The sequence below is a fragment of the Suricata suricatta genome, chromosome 9, assembly GCF_006229205.1.
Source record: "Suricata suricatta isolate VVHF042 chromosome 9, meerkat_22Aug2017_6uvM2_HiC, whole genome shotgun sequence".
Lineage (NCBI taxonomy): Eukaryota > Metazoa > Chordata > Mammalia > Carnivora > Herpestidae > Suricata > Suricata suricatta.
The window spans coordinates 44757661-44778680 of NC_043708.1; the positions used below are offsets into that span (position 1 = coordinate 44757661).

A 21020-nucleotide genomic window follows, 5' to 3' on the forward strand; every position below is an offset into this window, starting at 1 on the left:
GTACTACAATATGCTTGAGGTCCATGCAAAAATTAGCTACCTTTTATATAGGAAATGGATGATTAAGTCTTTGGTGTTGTAAAAGCAACTTCATTTAAACATAACCACCCCCACCACCAAAAAAAGAAGAGAAAAAAGAAAAAGGTAAAGAAAATAATAAGGGAAAAACCTAAGACACACTCCTATGGGAAGAAAAGAAACAGCATGTAATTTCTGTCCTTGACGGAATGTATTAAATAAGCAAACACCCCAACAAGGAAAACAAGTACTACAATGTAAAAATATTAAAAAAAGAAAACCCTCTCACATGCATAAATGAAAGATTGCACACAAAGAACTCACATCTTTTCAAGCTTCAATAGTAAATATTCTGCTACTATGTATTAAATACTGCATGGTTTGCCCAGGCTAAGATGAAACCACATCATGAATCAATTAGCATTTTGCATTTTCTTTCATTATCTACTCAAAGTCATGCCTACTGCACCTCTAAACATTTCTTTAAATCCAATGATACAGCAAACACTCCCAAAATAAACTTAGATTGTATTGCAGTTTCACTTAACAGTATATAAAATGCTGTGTTGTGACAGGTATCAACTATCCATTAGATACTGAATCAATTTTTCTTAAGCAGATGTAGTTTCATTTTTGCTTTTGTCTCCCTTGCTTTAGCAAACATACCTAGAAAAATGTTGCTATGGTAATTGTCAGAGAATGCCTGCATTGTCTTTAAGATTTTTATGGTTTTAGGTCTTTAATCCATTTTGAGTTTATTTTTGGGTACGGTGTTAGAAAATAGTCCAGTTTTATTATTTTGACATATAGCTGTCCAGTTTTCCCAGCATCATTTATTGAAGAGACTGTCTCCCCCCACCCCCTTTTTTGCTTCCTTTGTCACAGATTAATTGACCATATGAGCATGGGTTTATTTCTGGGCTCTCTATTCCATTGATCAGTGCATCATCAGTTTTTATGCCAGTACCATAGTGTTTTGATTACTACAGCTTTAGAGTAGATCTTGAAATCTAGAATTGTGATACTTTCAGCTTTGTTTTTCTTTCTCAAGATTGCTTTGGCCATTTAGCATCTTTTGTGGTTACATACAAATTTTAGTATTATTTGTTCTATTTTTGTGAAAACGATGTTGGCTTTTTTTTGTTTTTTGAGTGTTTATTTATTTTTGAGAGCGAGACCAAGACTGAGTGTGAGTAGGGGAAGGGCAAAGAGAGAAGGAGATGTGGAATCTGAAGCTGGCTCCAGAATCTGAGCTGTCAGCCCAGAGCCCAACATGAGGCGCAAACCCACGGACTGCAAGATCATGACCTGAGCTGGAGTCAGATGCCTGACTAACTGAGCCACCCAGGCACCCCATGTTGGCATTTTGATAGAGGTCACATTGATTCTTTGGATTGCTTTGGGTAGTATGGAAATTTTAGCAATATTAATTCTTCCAGTACATGAACATGGAATATCTTCATTTGTTTATGTCATCTTCAGTTTCTTTCATCGGTACCGTATAGTTTTCAGAGTATAAGTCTTTCACCTCCTTGGTTAAGTTTATTCCTAGGTATTTTATTCTTTTTGATGCATTTATTAAATGGAGTTGTTTTCTTAATTTTTCCTTCTGTTATTTGATTATTAAAAAATATATAGAAACACTGCTGATTTCTGGGTATTAATTTTGTATCCTACAGTTTTTCTAATTACCTCTAGTAGTTATTTGTCAAAGTCATTAGGAATTTCTATGTATAGTATCATGTCATCTGTAAATAGTGACAGTTTAACCTTTTCTCTACCAAATGCGGATGCCTCTTATTTTTGATTGCTGTTTCTAGAACTTCTAGTACTTTGTTGAATAAAAGTGGTGAGACAAGACATCCTTGTTCCTGATTTTAGAGGCAAAGCTCTCAGTTTTTTGTCACTGAGAATAATATTAGTTATAGGTTTTTCATAGATGGCCTCTATTACGTTGAGGTATGTTCCCTGTAAACCCACTTTGGGAGTTTTATCATGAATGGATGTTGTATTTTGTCACAGGCTTTTTCCACATCAGTTGAGATGATTACATAATTTTTATTGCTCATTTTGTTGGTGTGGTATCTCATGTTGATTGATTTGTGAATATTGAACCATCCTTATATCCCCAGAATAAATTGCACTTGATCATGGTGAATGATTCTTTTAATGTACTGTTGAAAGTAGTTTTTGTTGAAGATTTTTGTATCTGTTCGTCAGTGATACTGGTCTGTAGTTTTTGTTTTTTGTGGTGTCTTTGTCTGTTTTTGGTATCTGGATAAAGAGGCCTCATAGAATATATTTGGGACCTTTCTTTCCTTTTCTGTTTTTTTGGAATACTGTGAGTAGAGCAGGTATTAACTTTTTAAAAACTATTTCCTAGAATTCATTCATGAATTCATCTGGTCCTTTTTTTTTTTTTTTTTTGGTAGGTTTTTGATTACCTTCAGTTTTGTTACAAGTAGTCTATTCAGATTTTCTATTTCTTCCTGCTGCAGTTTTAGAAGATAATATTTTTCTGGGAATTTATTTTTTCTAGGTTGTTTGTTGGTCTATAATTTTTCTTAGTATTCTCTTATAATCCTGTGTATTTCTGTAGTATTGGTTGGTTGTGTCTTTTTTTGGTTGGTCTTTTATTTCTGATTTTATTTACTTAGGTCCTTTTTTTTTTCTTGATGAGTCTAAGGGTTTATCAGTTTTGTTTATCTTTTCAGAGAACCACCTCTTCGTTTCATTAATTTTTGCTTTGTTTTTAGTCTCTATGTCATTTATTTCTGCTCTAATCTTTATTTCCTTCCTTCTACTTACCTTTTGCTTAGTTCTTCCTTTTTAGTTCCTTTATATGTAAGATTAGAATGTTTGACTTTGAGGTATATATTAATATATATTTCCCTCTTAGAACTGTTTTCACTACATCTCCTAAGATCTTTCTTAATCTCTAGCTGTTCTTTATAACATCCTATTCATCTGTCATAGATGTCTTTGTCTTCCTAAGAATTGTATTTAAGAAGGTTTTGTTTTGTTCTGTTTTCTGCATTATCTCTGATTTCACAAGTTATTTTTCTTTTTATTTGGTCTTTTTCATATTGGAGGTTCTGTGAGTTCATTCCATTGCTGCCATAACAAATTTTATCATAAACTTAGCAGTTTAAAACAACACAAATTTATTATCTCATAATTTCTGTAGGTTAAGAATATGGGCACAGTATGGCTCGGCTGGATCTTTTAGTTAGTCTTATAAAGCTGAAAGTAAGGTGTCAGCAGTGCTGTGTTCTTCCTGAAGTCTCTGATAAAGAATTCTTCCTGGCGGAATTTTGTTCCATGTGGCTTTAGAAGATCAGGATTTCCCCTAGCTTGTCTGTCAGAGGTCATTCTCAGCTTCTAGAGGCCTCCCAAATTCCTTGACAGGTGGCTTCCTTCCTTCATCCTCAACACCAGCAATAGCAAGTCTAGTTTTTCTTACTCTTCACATCTCTCTGGCCCCCTCTTTCCTGTCTCCTCTTCTGTTTGTCTGGCCTTGTATGATTACATGGGACCCACAGAAAGAATCCAGGGTAATCTCCCTTAAATCCGATGATTCGTAGCCTTAATTCCATTTGCAGAGTCTCATCACAGCAGTCCCTATTTCAGTGTATGGTTGTATAACCAGGGACAGAAATTTTAAGGGGTTATCTCTAGAATTGTAGACCTACCACAGAATCTTTTATCAAATGTCTATCAATCATTGATTGTCCATTCATATACTTAATATGGGGTACTACAAATACCAATAGGTTTAACTTGTCACCCTCAGTAGGGTATTTAGTTATCAGTAAGCTTTATCACATGTCACTATCTAAAAGATTTTTCCCTAGGGCTGTTTAGATACTCCTCTAAGGAATCCTAAACTGCCTGTATCTAAGGGGTAGGTTTAATCCAGTATGGATTCATTTTTTATATCTGTTTTCAATGCTTAGTCATGCCTGATGTTTGGCACTATGAGTCAGTGTTTCCCATTGGTATCTCCTTTTGCAAACACCTTAATTTTATTTTTCTCCACTTTGTTATGTCATTTACTAGTCTCCCAATCTGGCTTCTGTCTCCCAAAAATTTTTCTGACTTTTTTACGTGATGTTTTCCCCCATTCTTTTTGTCTTTTTTGTCCTTATAAGTACATGTTTTCTTTCTCTCTTCCCTGCCTTCCCCTCCCTTCCCTTCCCCTCTCCTTCCCTCCCCTCCCTTCCCTTCCCCTCTCCTTCCCTCCCCTCCCTTCCCTTCCCCTCTCCTTCCCTCCCCTCCCTTCCCTTCCCTTCTCCTTCCCTCCCCTCCCTTCCTTTCCCTTCTCCTTCCCTCCCCTCCCTTCCCTTCCCCTTTCGAAGAGAAGTGAGAATTGATGGCACCCGCTCAATACACATGAGTAACAAAGTCTCAAGACAAAATTTATTTTTAAATTAAAATCTGATTATCTTACCTAAAAACCCATCTTTGCTCCTCAGCCCCCATTTCCCAACCCCCACAGTTTCTGATACACGTATGTAACATTTATAGAGTCTGTATTCCACCAGATTGGTCTTCTACTTGGTATAGCACTGATTTTGAACATTATGTTTAATTGCTGTACAGAGTGTGTTATAAAGAAGTCCTAGATCATTGTTTTGTGGAGTGACTCATAAATGCTAGTTTACATTTCTTACTGAATTGTAAAATTCAGTATAAATGAAAGCACTGTATTTTAGTATACCCATTTTAAAGTTTTTATATGTCCTAGTCCTCCAGGTATATTTTCGTTAAGTATAAACTTTAATTAGTTATGCTCTTCACCTGGCCCACTTTTACATGTGATTCAGATTTTAAAATTCACTAGTTTGTCTTTTTTTTATATAAGACACAATAAGTAAATCAGTCGTAAATTCCTATATGAATGATAATTAGTATCTTATGTGGAGGGTGTAGGTTTACTTTGCTTTTTTATTATAAGGAAATGAAAACCACTTATTCATAGATTTTATATGTAGCCTATTCTAATGTTTTTTGAGATATAATTGACATACAGTGTTAGTTTCAGGTATATAACATAATGACTTGATATTTGAATACATTGTAAAATGATCACCACAGTAAGTCTAGTTAACATCCATCACTAGAGCTTTTATAAAACAAGCTGCTTGAAGCCCTGAGTCACTAAGAGAGAATGGGGGTATGACCAAAGCATATATTTTGAGTATTATTTTTAACTTCACAAGCAACTGTCATGGACACATATGGTTATGATTTTCTTACATGCTTATGACTGACCAGAAAGCTAGTTGTAGTTAACAGAATTCATTCTCCTAAAAACATTAATAGCTGGTTTGTGAGCTGGACAGGAAATGACCTAGGAACAAAAATCTCAAAGGATGAATCATGCAGTATAGTGATTCTCAAGCAGAAGGGACATGCCAGAAACATTTGGGATGCCTTTTCAAATTAAATATGCTGCCTTCCCATCTTCCGCTAAACCTGACTATGGTGAATTGTGACAGAAGCATGTCCTCTCAGGTGTGACTCATTGTATGTTCTTCGATACTTTTCTAGATTTTTCACCCTGTACCAGCACATGATTTACTTTGAGGGAGCAAATGGGTGGAGAGATAGATTACCATCACCACCCTGCCCTCACCTGAGACTAAAGTAGTGTAGTCAACTGATTATTAAGAAGCTTGGGACCTTTCTTTTCTCCCACCATGGCAGTGATGGCATTTAAAACTGAGGGTATACTGAGAACTGAAAGTGTAACTCCTAAGTGATTTGGTCTCTTTGCATCTTAAATCTAATTTCTTTTAAAAGTACTCTAGAAAATGATGGTTCAGTTCTATTAATAAGAGAACTATGACTCAAAAGATATACTTGAAATATCTTAAGAGTTTCTAAATCTACATAATCATAGCAGTTAGTGCTAATGCATTAAACTTCAAAAATTGTATTGGAAGATAAGTTGATTACCTTGAATATATAAGAAGGAGGAGAATCTGATTTTTAATTGGGTATCTGACTTAAAAAAAAAAGAAATCAGATATGCCTGGAAGCTTTTAAGAAAATGACAGAATTTGGGGCACTTGTATGGTTAGGGTGATCATGCATCTGACTCTTGATTTCAGCTCAGATCATGATCTCACAGTTCCTGAGTTTGAGCCCCGCATCTGGCTCTGTGTTCACAGTGTGGAGCCTGCTTGGGATTTTCTCCCTCTCTCTGCCTCTCCCTGCCTGTGCTCAATCTCTTTTCTGTATAGATAGAGAATTTAAGGAACAAGCATTTATTTTTAACATGATTTCTGCTGCTTATTACTTAAAATGTGCTTACCCCAAATTTAGTAATAATTAAAGAGCAGTTATGTTCACCTATTTTCTGATAGCATGTCTGTTCAGGACAGTTTTTCTGGTAATTCTGTTTTTGTATCTCAGAAAAACATTCCCCAGAAAATAGCCTGTTAATATGGAATAAAAAAATATGACCGGTACCAGGGTGTTCCTAATAGTAAAATTCAAATAACCATCAGAGTAACCAAAAAACCATATAGTTATTAAACATGGTATATGGTTTAGATAAAATACATTTTTCCAAAACAAAAAGAAAGTCCAGTGTGGTTTGCAGTGATTGTTACCATGCAGTTTACATGCAAATTAACTTTGATTTGAAGAAACCTAATAGAAAAATGAGCAAAGGAAATATAAAGGGCTAAAAACTCTTGAGATGCTACATGACTAGTAAATAAATAAATGTCGAGTAAGACAAGGAAATATACTGTTTTTCCAGTATGCAAAGCTTTAAAAAATAACACATGTGCTTCTTGTTCTACTTCTGCCTTAAAATTATTATAACGTTTGATCTAGTAGTTCCACTCCAGTGTATTCTTAAAGAAATCAAATGTGGAAAAATAGGTACACAGATCTTTATAAAGTCATTATTTATAATGGGTTCAGTATTACAAGAATCATTAAATTACACTGCATTTACACAGTGGAATTTTATACATCTATTATAATAATCACTTATCTACATAGTCATAGTTTACTTTTCAAGAATAGGTTTTAAGTGACTCAATTCTTTATACTTTTATAATTTCCAGATTTCTACCATAATTGCCTATTTTTTAAATTAGAGAAAAACATTAATGCCTAATACTTAAGAAGTACTTGTTATGTGCCAGGCCTTGTTCAGCGACCTTTACCCATATCAATTATTTAATTTTCACAACCACCTCCTGAGGTACTGTTATTTCACAGATGAAAAAACTCAGACACTGGCAGGCTGAGCAGCTTGTCCGGAGTCACGGCTAGTAAGTAGCGGAGCCGAGGTCAGGATCCAGGTGGCTGGGCTGTGCGCTTGTGCCTCCGATAGTGTCTCACCAGCTCTACAGCCATCCGCTCCGTTCCTAGTTCTAGGTCCCTGGCAGACAGAGAGCTGAATTTGTAATACTGGGTTGAATCTAATGGATGTTGTGAGCTCCTGAAGGTACAGACTGCCACATATAAAATTCTGATCCAGTAATTTAAGCAGTGTGTAGCATCACAAGTTATGCAGTGTTTTGAATTTCGTCGTCTGATCTACTCTGACCCTGACGTAGAGTGACTGTAGTTCTGCCAGATACACAAACCTGGTCCTCCTTCTTCCTGCTCCATTTTTCATTTTTGTTATTTCTTGGCTCTCCTTTTTACACTCTTTATTTTTTAATTAACGTAATTTTTGTAAAATCGGTGTAAAATAAACTGTACCTATTTAAAGTATATAATTTGATGATACCACAGTCAGGATAGAGAATATTTGCATTAGCTCTCAAACTTCAGTCAGACAACCATTTATTTGCTCTGTCACTACAGACTTGTGGTCATTTTCTGGAATTTTAAGAAGGAATTATGTAGTATATATGCTTTTCTAGTTGGCTTCTTCCACTTTGTATAATGACTTTGAGATACATTCATGTTATCGTAGGTATCAGTTGTTCCTTTTTACTCATGAGTTAGGCTCCAAAGTGTGAGTAGTATTCTACTGATCTGAAAATACCACATTTTGTTTATCAATTTGGATTATTTCCAGTTTTGGCGTTTATGAGTAAAACTGTTACATATGTACTTTTAATTTTCTTCAGTTAGTAACTCGAAGTGGAATGGTTGGGTTGTATGTTGAACTTTATAAGAAACTGCCAAATGTTTTTCAAAAATGTTTCCCATTCCCTCCGAGTGAGAGTTCCAGTTCCTTCCCCACATCTTCACCAACACTGGGTATTATCAATCTTTTTAATGTTGGCTACTCTATGGGTACATAATGCTGTCTCACAGTTTTAACTTGCATTTCACTAGCCAGTAATGTTGAGCATTTCTGTGCTTCTTGGCCATTATATATTCTTTGGTGAAGTGCTCATCCAAATCTTTGGCCCACTGGTCTGCTTATTATTGAGTTGTATATATTTTGGATACAAGTCCTTTGTCAAATATATATGTTTTGTGAATATTTTGTCCCAATGTTCAGCTTGCCTTTTTTTCTTAACAGTATCCTTCAAAGAGCAGGTTTTTGTTTATTTTTTTAATAAAGGACAACTTCTTGTGGAATGTGTGTGTTCTATGTAAGAAATCTTTGTCTACTTATATTTTCTTATAAGTCTATGACCCATTTAGAATTAACTTTCATATATTGTATTAGGTAAGGGCTAATGTGTTTTTTTAATATATGAATCTCTCATTCAGCACTGTTTATTGAAAAGGTTTTTCTTTCCTCTTGAATTGCCTTTGTCCAAAACAATTGACTACTCATATGTGGGTCTGCTTCTGGGTCCTCTTCGTAAATACATGTTGTCATGTAGCTAATAACTGCAGTCTTAACTGCTGTAGCTGTATGATGTCAGGTAGTGTAAGCCCTCCAACTTCAGTCTTTTAAAAATCACTTGGACTATTCTAGGATTGTTCTCATATCCATACGAATTTTACAATCAACTTGTCATCTTGTATAAAAGATCAAGTTGGAATTTTGACATAGGTACCATTGAATCTGTAGCTTCATTTAGGAAAAACTGACTTCTTAACAATTTTTGCAATAATTCATGGACAGGGTGTGTAACATAATGATCTATATCTATATGGGCTATTGTTAATTCTTTTTGTTACTCTCATTTAGCCATTTTGCCTCTTACCAGATTCTTCACATGAAAATGAGTATAGGGGCATCTGCACGGCTCATTTAGTTAAGCATCCAGCTTTGGCTGATGTCATGATCTCATGGTTCATGGGTTTGAGCCCCGCATCGGGGTCTGTGCTGACAGCTCAGAGCCTGGAGCCTGCTTTGGATTCTGTGTCTCCCTCTCTATCTGACCCTCCCCTGCTCGCACTGTCTCTCTCTGTCTCTCAAAAATAAATAAAAAAACATAAAAAAAAAAGAAAATGAGTAAGATAAACATGGAAATTCATAGCCATTAGATAGAAGGCAGAAAAGTTGGCATCAATTCAAACTTTTGAGATTTGGTAGTGATATGAAAATACTTACACTTACTTCATGTATCATGTGTAACTTACAACATACAGAATGATTGATGGCTACCAAATAATAGGTTTTTTTTTTAATTGAGGTATAGTTGACATGGAATATTATATTTGTATCAGTTATACAACATACTGAATCAACACATGTATATGTTGCAAAATGATCACCACAGCCCACTGTCACCATACAGAATTAATATAATATTATGGACTGTATTCCCCATGCTATATTACATTCCTATTACTTATGTATTTTATAACTAGAAGTTTGTACTTCTTGATCCCCCTTCACTCACTGCACGTCCCTGACTCCCCTCTCTGCTGGCAAACAGCAGTTTGTTTTCTGTATCATTGCATCTTGGTTTTGTTTTGTTTTTTACATTCCACATATATGTAAAATTGTGGTATTTGTCTTTTTCTGACTTACTTTCACTTAGCATAATATCCTCTAGGTCCATATGTTGCTGCAAATGTCAAGATTTCATTCTTTTTTTGTGGTTGAGTAATATTCCAGAGTGTGTGTGCATGTGTATGCATGTTTGTGTGTTTATACACACACATCTTCTTTATATATTTATCTATCACTGGACATTTAGCTTGCTTCCGTATCTTGGCTATTGTTGTAAATAATGCTGCAATGAACAGCTACCTTTTTGAATTAGTGTTTCCGTGATCTTTGGATAGATGCCTATTAATGGAATTGCTAGATCATATCATAGTTCTAATTTTAACTTTTAAAGGAACGTCTGTACTGTTTTTCATAGCGGCTGCACCACTTTGCATTCCTAAACAGTGCATGAGGTTTCCTTTTTCTCCATATTCTAACATGTATTATTTCTTGTTTTGTTGATACTAACCATTCTGACAGGTGTGCGGTGTTATCTCATTGTGATTTAGAGTTGCGGTTCTGAGCATCTCTAGAGTTGCAGTGTTGAGCATCTTTTCATGTGCCTGTTGGCCATCTGTTTATCTTTGGGAAAATATCTGTTCAGATCCTCTAATTGGATTGTTTGTTTTTTTTGTTATTGAGTTATATGAGTTGCTTACTTATTTTGGATATTAACCCCTTATTGGATATATGATTTGCAAATATCTTCTCCTATTCAGTTGTTGCATTCTGGTCTTATTGGTTTCCTTTGCAGTGAAGAAGCTGTTTAGTTTTATGTAGTCTCGTTTGTTTACTTTTGTTTTTCTTGCTTTTGGAGTCAGATCCAAGAAAACTTTTCAGACTTATGTCAAAGAGATTATTTCTATATGTTTTCTTCTATGAGTTTTATGGGTTCAGGTCTTACATTGAAATCTTTAAACTTTCAAGTTAATTTTTGTATATGGTACAGTTTCATTCTTTTGAATATAGCTGTCCAGTTTTCCCAGAATAATTTATTAAGGAGACTATGCTTTCCCATTTTATATTCTTAGCTCCTTTGTCATATATTAGTTGACCCTATATATTTATGTGTGTGTATGTGTATAGTTCTGGGCTCTTTATTTTGTTCCATTGATTTATATGTCTGTGTTTGTGCTACCACTGTACTGTTTTGATTACTGCAGCTTTGAAGTATATTTATTTATTTATTGAGAGTGCATGTGCATGAATGGGCAAGGGGTGAGGAAAAGACAGAGAGAGAATGAATCAGTCCTAAGTGTGGAGCCCAGCATGGGCTCAACCATGGGCACAACCATGAGATCATGAACTGAACTGTCAAGAGTTGAATGCTTAATCAGCTGAGCCACCCAGGGGCCCCTGTCATGTAGTTTAAAATTGAGCAGCATGCACCTGCATCTTTTTCCTTCTTTCTCAAGATTGTGTGGCTGTTCAGGGTCTTCTTTGGCTGCATATAAGTTTCAGAATTATTTGTTCTAGTTCTGTGAAAAATATCATTAACATTTCTATAGGGATTGCATTAAACCTGTAGCTTTTAGTAATATCTATTCTTCCAATCCATAAATACATTATATTTCCATTTATTTCTCTTTTCTTTTTTTCATCGACTCCTTGTAATTTTCAGTGTACACATTTTTCACTTTCTTGGTTAAATTTATTCCTAAGTATTTTACTTAAAATGGATTGGTTTTCTTGATACCTCTTTCTCATAGTTTGTTATTTATGTATAAAAACACAATAGGCTTTTATATACTGATTTTTATTTACCCTGAAACTTCACTGAGTTTTTTATTAGTTCCAACAGTTTTTTGATGGCATAATATTTAAGGTTTTCTGTATATATCATGTTATCTGTAAATAGTGACAGTGTTACTTCTTCCTTTCCAATTGGTATGTTTTTATTTCTTTTTCTTGCCTAATTGCTATGGCTAGGATATAAATCTTAATTTTTTATGGTTTTAGTTTAAAAAATAAATATGTAGGGGCGCCTGGGTGGCTCAGTCGGTTAAGCCTCCGGCTTCGGCTCAGGTCAGATCTCACGTTCGTGGGTTCGAGCCCCGCGTCGGGCTCTGTGCTGGCGGCTAGCTCAGAGCCTGGAGCCTGTTTCAGATGCTGTGTCTCCCTCTCTCTCTGCCCCTCCCCCTCTCATGCTCTGTCTCTTCTGTATCAAAAATAAATAAAGCATTAAAAAACTAAATATGTAAATAAGAGTCCTAATATTTTCTTTCTGTACTCTAGCAGATTGTTTTCTCTCCACTTCAAGGGTACTGTATGTATTACATAGTTATGAATTGAACACTTTGGTAGATTATTTTTAGAAGTGTCATACTTCAGTCTTTTGCATGACATTAATGTCTGCTCCAACACAAGCATGTATGTACAAAGAAGAAAATTATGAATTCCTTTTTTTGTGTGTGCTTTTATTTTTTATTTATTATACTTATTTGTTTATTTAAATTTACATTCAAGTCAGTTAGCATATAGTGCGACAGTGATTTCAGGAATAGATTCCTTAATGCCCTTTACCCATTTAGCCCATCCCTCCTCCCACAACCTCTCCAGTAACACTCTACTTGTTCTCCATATTTAAGAGTCTCTTAGGTTACATTGCTCTCCCTGTTTTTATATTATTTTTGCTTCCCTTCCCTTGTGTTTATCTGTTTTGTATCTCAAAGTATTCATATGAGTGAAGTCACGTATTTGTCTTTCTCTAATTTCACTTAGGATAATATCCTCTAGTTTCATCCACATAGTTGCAAATGGCAAGGTTTCATTCTTTTTAATTGGCGAATAATATTCCTGTGTGTGTGTGTGTGTGTGTGTGTGTGTGTGTTTGTTTACCACATCTTCTTTATCCATTCATTTCTCAAATGACATTTAGGTTCTTTCCATACTTGGGCTATTGTTGATAGTGCTGCTATAAACATTGGGGTGCATGTGCCCTTTGAAACAGCATACCTGTATCCCTTGGATAAATACCGACTAGTGCAGTTGCTGGGTCATTGGGTGGTTCTATTTTTAATTTTTTGAGGAACCTCCATACTGTTTTCCAGAGAGGCCGCACCAGTTTGCATTCCCAGCAGTAGTACCAAAGAGATCCTCGTTCTCTGCATCCTGGCCAACATCTGCTGTTGCCTGAGTTGTTAATGTTAGCCATTCCGACAGGTGTGAGCTGGTATCTCCTTGTGGTTTTGATTTGTATTTCCCTGCTGATGAGTGATGCTGAGCATTTTTTCATGTGTCAGTTAACCATCTGGATGTCCTCTTTGGAGAAGTGTCTATTCATGTCTTTTGCCCGTTTCTTCACTGGATTATTTGTTTTTTTGGGTGTTGAGTTTGATAAATTCTTATAGATTTTGGATACTAACCCTTTATCTGATATGTCATTTGCAAATATCTTCTCCCATTCTGTTGGTTGCCTTTTAGTTTGGCTGATGGTTTCCTTCACTGTGCAGAAGCTTTTTATTTTGATGAGATTCCAATAGTTCATATTTGCTTTTGTTTCCTTGCCTCTGGAGATGTGTTGAGTAAGAAATTGCTGCGGCCAGGTCAAAGAGGTTTTTGCCTGCTTTTCTCCTTGAGGATTTTTATGGCTTCCTGTCTTACATTTAGGTCTTTCATCCATATTGAGTTTATTTTTGTGTATGGTATAAGATAATGGTCCAGGTTCATTTTTCTGCATGTTGCTGACCAGTTTTCCCAGCACCGCTTACTGAAGAGACTGTCTTTATTCCATTGGATATTCTTTCCTGCTTTTCAAAGATTAGCTGGGCATATGTTTGTGGGTCCATTTCTGGGTTCTCTATTCTGTTCCACTGATCTGAGTATCTGTTCTTGTGCCAGTACCATATTGTCTTGATGAGTATAGCTTTGTAATACAGCTTGAAGTCCAGGACTGTGGGCCTCCAGTTTTGATTTTTCTTTTTCAAGATTGCTTTGGCTATTCGCGGTCTTTTCTGGTTCCATACAAATTTTAAGATTGTTTTAGCTCTGTGAAGAATGCTGGTGTTATTTGAAAGGTATTGCGTTGACTATGTAGATTGCTTTGAGCAGTATTGACATTTTAACAATATTTGTTCTTCCTATCCAGGAGCAAGGACTGTTTTTCCATTTTTTGGTGTCATCTTCTGTTTCTTTCATAAGTTGTGTATAGTTTTCAGTGTATAGATTTTTCACCTCTTTGGTTAGATTTATTCGTAGGTATTTTATGGGTTTTGGTGCAGTTTTAAATAGGATCAATTCCTTGATTTCTCTTTCTGTTGCTTCATTGTTGGTGTATAGGAATGCAACCTATTTCTGTGCATTGATTTTATATCCTGCAACTTTGCTGAATTAATGGATCAGTTCTAGCAGTTTTTTGGTGGAATCTTTTGGGTTTTCCATATAGAGTGTCATGTCCTCTGCGAAGAGTGAAAGTTTGACCTCCCCTTGGTCCATTTGGATGCCTTTTATTTCTTTGTGTTGTCTGATTGCTGAGGCTTAGACTTCCTGTATGTGTGTGTGTGTGTACGACATCTGCTTTATCCATTCATCCCTCAGTGGACATCTGGGCTCTTTCCATACTTGGGCTATTGATGATAGTGCTGCTATAAACATTGGGATGCATGTGCCCTTTGGAAACAACATATCTGTATCCCTTGGATATGTTGAATAACAGTGGCAAGAGTGGACATTCTGTCTTGTTTCTGACCTTAGGGGGAAAGCTCTCAGTTTTTCCCCATTGAGGATGATATTAGCTTTGGGTCTTTCATATATGGCTCTTATAATCTCAAGATATGATCCTTTTATCCCTACTTTATTGAGCGTTTTTATAAAGAAAGGATGTTGTATTTTGTCAAATGCTTTCTCAGCATCTGTTGAAGAGGATCATGTGTTTTTGTCCTCTCTTTTATTGATGTGATTAATCACATTGGTTGTTTTGTGGATATTGATCCAGCCCTGCATCCCAGGTATAAATCCCGCTTGGTCATGTTGAATAATTTTTTTAATGTATTGTTGGATCCAGTTGGCTAATATCTTGTTGAGGACTTTTGCATCCATGTTCATCAGGGGAAAATTATGAATGCTTACATTTGAATGGATTAATAGATGGATTTACCAGATGTAAAGTTTTTACATTTTACACTGTGCTAGTAAAATAATCATCTTATTTTAACAGACATCAGACACCCTGAAGAACTTTCTCTCTTGAAAAAACCCAGAGATCCAACAAAGAAGAAAAAGAAAAAGCTAGATGACCAGTCTGAAGATGAGGCACTTGAACTAGAGGGGCCTCTTATCACTCCTGGATCAGGTGAGACCTTGACTAAGCAGAGGCTCAGTGTGAGAACCATGGATGTGGCTCTATATCTGTGTTTTTTGACAAATGGATTACAAAGGTCAGGAGAGTGGTCCAGTTTTAAAAACTCACCCTCAGCATTTTTACCTCTCAATCATGAAATCACCACCACAGTCTGTCATGTGCAGATCGTCATGTCAGGTGTTAGTCGTTGCATCAATAAAAAGGAAGGCTGGTTCTCTGCTCAGGAATAGTCAAAAGGAGCAGTGCCTTAACTGCGTTCAGTTCTTTGCAGTGCAAAAATGAGCAGTTTTTTTAGTACTTAGCTCCTTTTTTTCTATATTCTGTGAAAACCATGATTACTTAGTTAAGACATTATTACTTCCGCCAGGTTATTTAAAACCTCTATGTTTTGCGTATGCTGTTCCCTTTGCCTTTCCACCTTTTTCCTTTATTAAGGTTTTGCTTCTTTAAGAAGCTCTCAAATTTCTTTCCATTACCTCTCCAGCCTGAATTAGGTATCCTTCTATCTTAAGTCACTGGACTTTTCTGTGTTTAGTGTTGTATTGCATATTCATACCTAATAATTGTGAGTTCCTTGCATGATGGAACTCTTATATTTTTGTTACCAGAACCTAACTCGGTATGTGGCGTCCAGCAGGAGCATAGGCAGTGCTTTTGGGTAGCTACATGACCAATTAAATTACATGGTTTTCCCGGGCATATCCAGGGATTGGACATTAGAGTTACCCATGTGTCTATCAGCCATACATTTTATAAGTCCATTTCTTAGGAAATAGGGCCCTCAATCAAATATGTAAACTAATTTAACTAATTCAGTTCATCCTTAGTTTTTAAAAATTCTGGGTTGATGACAATAATGACTAAACAAACAATTTAGTGTTTAGTGTATGTCCATTCTCCACCCATTATGTTCATGGAAATTAACTTTAGCATATTTTACTTGTGGAAACCCACTTCCTTCTCACTACAACTCATTGCAGATTATATTATTACTCCTTTTGAGGTTGAAGAAATGGCACAGTAAGGTTAGGAATGTCTAAGGTCATGTAACTTGTAACTTTTCTGTCCTTATTCATGTACTAATTGCACTTGGGAGATACCAAAAAATAAGACAGTTCTAACTCGTTAGTTTATAGGCTAATTGAAAAACATGGTTATTGTATTTAAGGAGGTAATATATAAATGTTGTAGAAAATAGTGTTACAGGAATTTGGAAAATAAAACAATTCTAAATAGGGTATATTTAGTTATAGGTTGGAAATTGAGTTTGCGACTTAAGCTTTTAAGAAGTTCCACTGACTAGGATTTTGATGGTAAGAAAAGGCAATCCAAGCAGAATGATATTGACAAAGAACATTTTGGCAAAAGAATAGTACACGACTTAAATAAACCAGCTGAACCAATCCATGGGGGGAAAGACCTCCAAGGAACTTACATATCACACTGGAGGGTATTTAATGTCAGGTTGAGGAATTTTTGTAGAGTCATTGGTTTCTGAATATGTTCCAAAATAAATTATTTTAGAATATCAAATTTATATCCAGTCAAATGTGGAGGAGGGAATGAGGCAAATAGGGTTGTGACTAGTGGCAAGAAGCCTACAAATTGAGGAGGTAGTATGTCTTTCATTAGAGTAAAGTTAATCCTAAAATTTGGTTTATACATGGTGATTTATATTATATTGCTGAAGGTATCTGATGGTAGACCCCATCCCTGCTTTCAGTTAGTTTATAGTGAGTATAGTGGGACTAAGTAACTGCGGGTTGGTTTTAGTTCCTGCATGCTTTTTGAATTGTGAGCATCTCAGTTTGAGCATGGTCAGTAATTATATATATACATGATAAATGATAACTGTCATTTAATACATGCTTTATCTTTCATTTGATCGTCAGAAACCCCTGTGATTTTTACTCACATTTTACTTAAAAGGAAAGAACTCTCAAGAGTTCTGTGATTTGCCCAAGCTTATAATAGGGGCAGAGCTAGAATTCAAATCCAGACTTGCTGGCTCCAACACTCATGTTTCTAAGCATTACATAATACCATCTTTCCACTTAGAATATTTAAAATAAATACTGTGTGAATAGTAATAGGAACATTTGATAAAATATTAACATGTAAATTATACTTCAACAAGGCTATATTTTTTAAAAAGTAATGTTCCAAGGGTCAAGGATCATGAATGAACTGATCCTTAGACTTGAGCCAAATTCTTAGACTCAATTATAAAATTTTATGAGTTCTTAAATGCCTTGCTCATACAGCTGTGCTCAAGTGGCATTCTTTCCTAGCCATAAGAAGGAAGATAGCAGATCTCTAGTTTCCTATAAAGGAGGGAACACACTGAACTAGCCTGATCGCAGGTCTGGGGAAGAGTTTTTGGAAGAATTAACTTTACAGTATAGTACTGACTTAACAATTTACCAATTTAAGATTTAGTATGTAAACAAAAATAGAAAATTATCTCATTAGAAACTTTCCTTAAAAATTTTAGAGGCATCTTAGACAAAGGAAAATTCTGGGTCCTAAAATATACAGAAATTAATCAATGCTTCACTCGTTTGGCACTGTCAGGAAAACCACTTAAGCAAGATGCCATTTTTCCTATTTGGAAGTTTGCCATTTTAGGCACTAAGGCATTTAAATTGTTTTTATTTTTATTTTTTAGCAAACTAAATTATTGAATTTGCTCACTTTAAAATAGCTGGCTTTTTCTGAAAATGTTTATTAAAATACATGGGGAAAGCCTTTATTGTAACTAAAAGTGCCCAAATATAATAGATACCTGTTATAATAGTAATTTTGATGATGTATTTTCAGAAAAAAATGACAACAGTCAGACTAAATCCAGAAAACATCACATTTTTAACACTTGATATTCCATTGATTCTTCATGTTCTGCAGTTGTAAGAGAATTTTATATGTTTAATTTTCTGTCTATTCCAGGATATTTGTGCTGAAAAATTTTTTACCATTAAAAACATTGATGGTCTGTGGGACCTTTTCAGCTTTGTATGCCAGTTGTGGAACCAGATCTGGATTCTTTCTTGCTCTAGGTTCAGTTTTTGAGCTAAGTCTTCTCCCATACTAATGCCAGGATAGCAGTTTACTCCAAAGACATTTCCCAGCACTTCAATCTGGTTTTGCGTTAACAGCCTCTATACCAACTCAGCTTTTTTTTTTCAAAGAATCTTTCTGAGACTGAAAAGTAATTTTCATATTTCAAAAATCTCTCTCCTGTAGGGTTAGGGCTAGGGGTTAGGGTTAGGGTTAGGGTTACGGTAAAGGAAAAAAAAAAAATCTCTCTCCTGGCACTGGGTGATCCATAGTACGAGGGAAATGAGATCTCATCAGGAAAGTTCAGATGTCTAGACACAGGTTCCCATCTTTCACAGAGGAGCTACAGGTGTCTGCCCAGAGCCTGTAAGGTTTCATTGGTGGAACACAGTCTTTCTTCTGGTTCAATTTTAAAATGTTCCCAATTAAAAAGGAGCAGTGTGAGGATTTGCTTTCCCCAAGTCAAGCACTTCCTTGATGGTTGGGAGACATCCTCGGGTGAGCTGCACAGGACAGCTCTGGCCTCTCCTTGCCTCTGGGCTGACTCTGCCCCATGTGCACAGCTGGGATCTTCCTGTAGTGCATGTATGTTTCCCCAAGACATTTTTAAAAACTGTTCTTTAATTATAAAAGTAGTGCATGTTGTGTCAAAATTCAAATATTATAGAATTATGTATTCATTTTCGTTTTTAATCAAAGTATGACTGTTATACATTTGTAACGTGTGTTTTCTCACTTGGTAATAACATACTCCTGGACCTTATCTTCCTTTAATTACAGAATTCATAAGTCTCATTATAAAAAATTCCAGTAGTATAGGAAATGAACTAAACTGTAGGTGAAAATTCAGCTCCCTCTGAAGAAGTAGCCATTTCTTGATTGCTTTGGACTGTGTTGTAGACAGTTGGAGTACAACTTGCCAGTACTTTTTTTTTATTGTTTTAAAAAATTTTTGTAAGTTTTTATTTATTTTTGACAGAGAGAGACAGCCTGCGCGAATGTGAGCTGGGGAGGGGCAGAGAGAGAGGGAGTCACAGTATCCAAAGGAGGCTCCAGGCTCCGAGCCGTCATGACAGATCCTGATGCGGGGCTCCAGCTCACGACCTGTGAGATCATGACCTGGGCAGAGCCACCCAGGCGTCCCTTGCCAGTACCTTTTCAATGTGTTTATACCTGTGTGTCTAATTTTGTTTTTGTAACACGAACAAGAAGAGCCTGCATGTATCATATATTATTGTCCCATTTACGTTTTTCCAGTGAACAGTATGTTTTGGTTATCTTTGTGTTGGAGTAAAAGGTCTCCCTAGTTCAGTATAAATAGTGTCAAAACTTTCCATATAGAAAATGTAATTTAACTGTTTCTCTACCTGGGTAGTATCAGATATACTCCAAAAAGTTTCCCAGAAGTTCAAATATACTCCAAAAAAGAGTGTAAAAGTAATAATAGTTTTATGCTCCCATCAACAGTACATAAAAAAGGCCCTTTTTCTACCTTCTGCCTGATATTAAATGTGTAAGTCTTTATTGAATTTTGCCAATATGATAATAAACAGAATCTTAGAATTATATTTTTAATTTCCCTGATAAACACCAATATGAATAATAGTTGAATAGTATACATTAGACATTCCTATTTTTTCTATTAAATAGTTTCAAATCATGGACTTTATCCATTTTCTTTTATTTGTATTCTTGTTTTAGTGATACACTAATCTTTTGATATGTTAGATATTTTCTGGTCACTGGCATTTTGTTTTAAATTTTCTTTGTGGGCTTTTTATGCTTTTATATAGTTATTTCATATTGATATATTTCAACCCCTGTAACGTCAACATTTTTATTTTTAACTTACCTGAAATTTGTTTTCTAAGTATGGTATGAGATTGATATTTTGATGAGAAATTATCTAAAATGTATTAGAGGGGCACTTGGGTGGCTCAGTCAGTTAAGCGTCCAACTTCGGCTCAGGTCATGATCTCACAGTCTGTGGGTTCGAGCCCTGCTTCGGGCTCTGTGCTGACAGCTCCGAGCGTGCTTCAGATTCGGTGTCTCTCTCTCAAAATAAAGACATTAAAACTTAAAAATAATAATAATAATAAAATGTATTAAATACTTCAGTACTCTCTTAGAAAAGAATATATAAGAATATAATTTAAAATAACCAAGTTACGAGGCAGATTTTAAAGTTACATGGGGTTTTTCATGTTTATAAAGTGGCCCTAGGCAGTGCTTGTTGAACTCTGTCTCTCCTCCTTATAGTTTTTGTTATCATACCACATAGTTCAGCAAACTCCTCTTTCATTGCTGACTAAATATGTTACTTCATCTTGCCCTGTAATAGCTTTCTGCTTCAAGTAAGTTTTATTTACTTATTTGTTTAAAATATGTTTTAAATGGGCAATCAGGAATACAGGGTAGTTGGGACGGTCACTTAATGGAGACTTGGAAGGAGTGTAAAATGCACATATATCGGCTATCCCAGCAATGTTGATAGAATTGGGAAATAAGTACAAACACAACTGTTGGAAGGCATTTGTTGGAAGGCATGTTTGCAGTAGCAGCTGTGAAGTCAAAATTTTAAATAAATGCACACCAATTGGAAAAGGCTTAAGTAAGTTATGGTGCTCAGGAGGCAGTGTGTATAGCTCCAGTCAGACTGGCTGATTTATAGCTTCGCTCTGAAACGTTATAGCTTTTGACATTGGACTAGTTACCTAACCTCTCTTTGATTCAATTTGCTCCTCTAAAATGAGAATAATAGGATTGTTG

At 35.6% G+C, this 21020-nt stretch overlaps 1 protein-coding gene and 1 pseudogene across 6 annotated transcripts in view; one reads left to right on the forward strand and one right to left on the reverse strand.

The window, feature by feature from the left end:
- The window catches only part of FERMT2 (fermitin family member 2), an 88928-nt gene that overhangs the window by 43736 nt on the left and 24172 nt on the right, over positions 1–21020 (forward strand). For all 6 annotated transcript variants that reach the window (XM_029952726.1, XM_029952727.1, XM_029952729.1 and 3 more), the window contains exon 3: positions 15051–15185. In XM_029952726.1, coding sequence (XP_029808586.1) covers positions 15051–15185 — 135 coding nt within the window. The remainder of the gene's footprint in view (positions 1–15050; positions 15186–21020) is intronic.
- Positions 18132–18743, reverse strand: LOC115302779 (annotated as a pseudogene).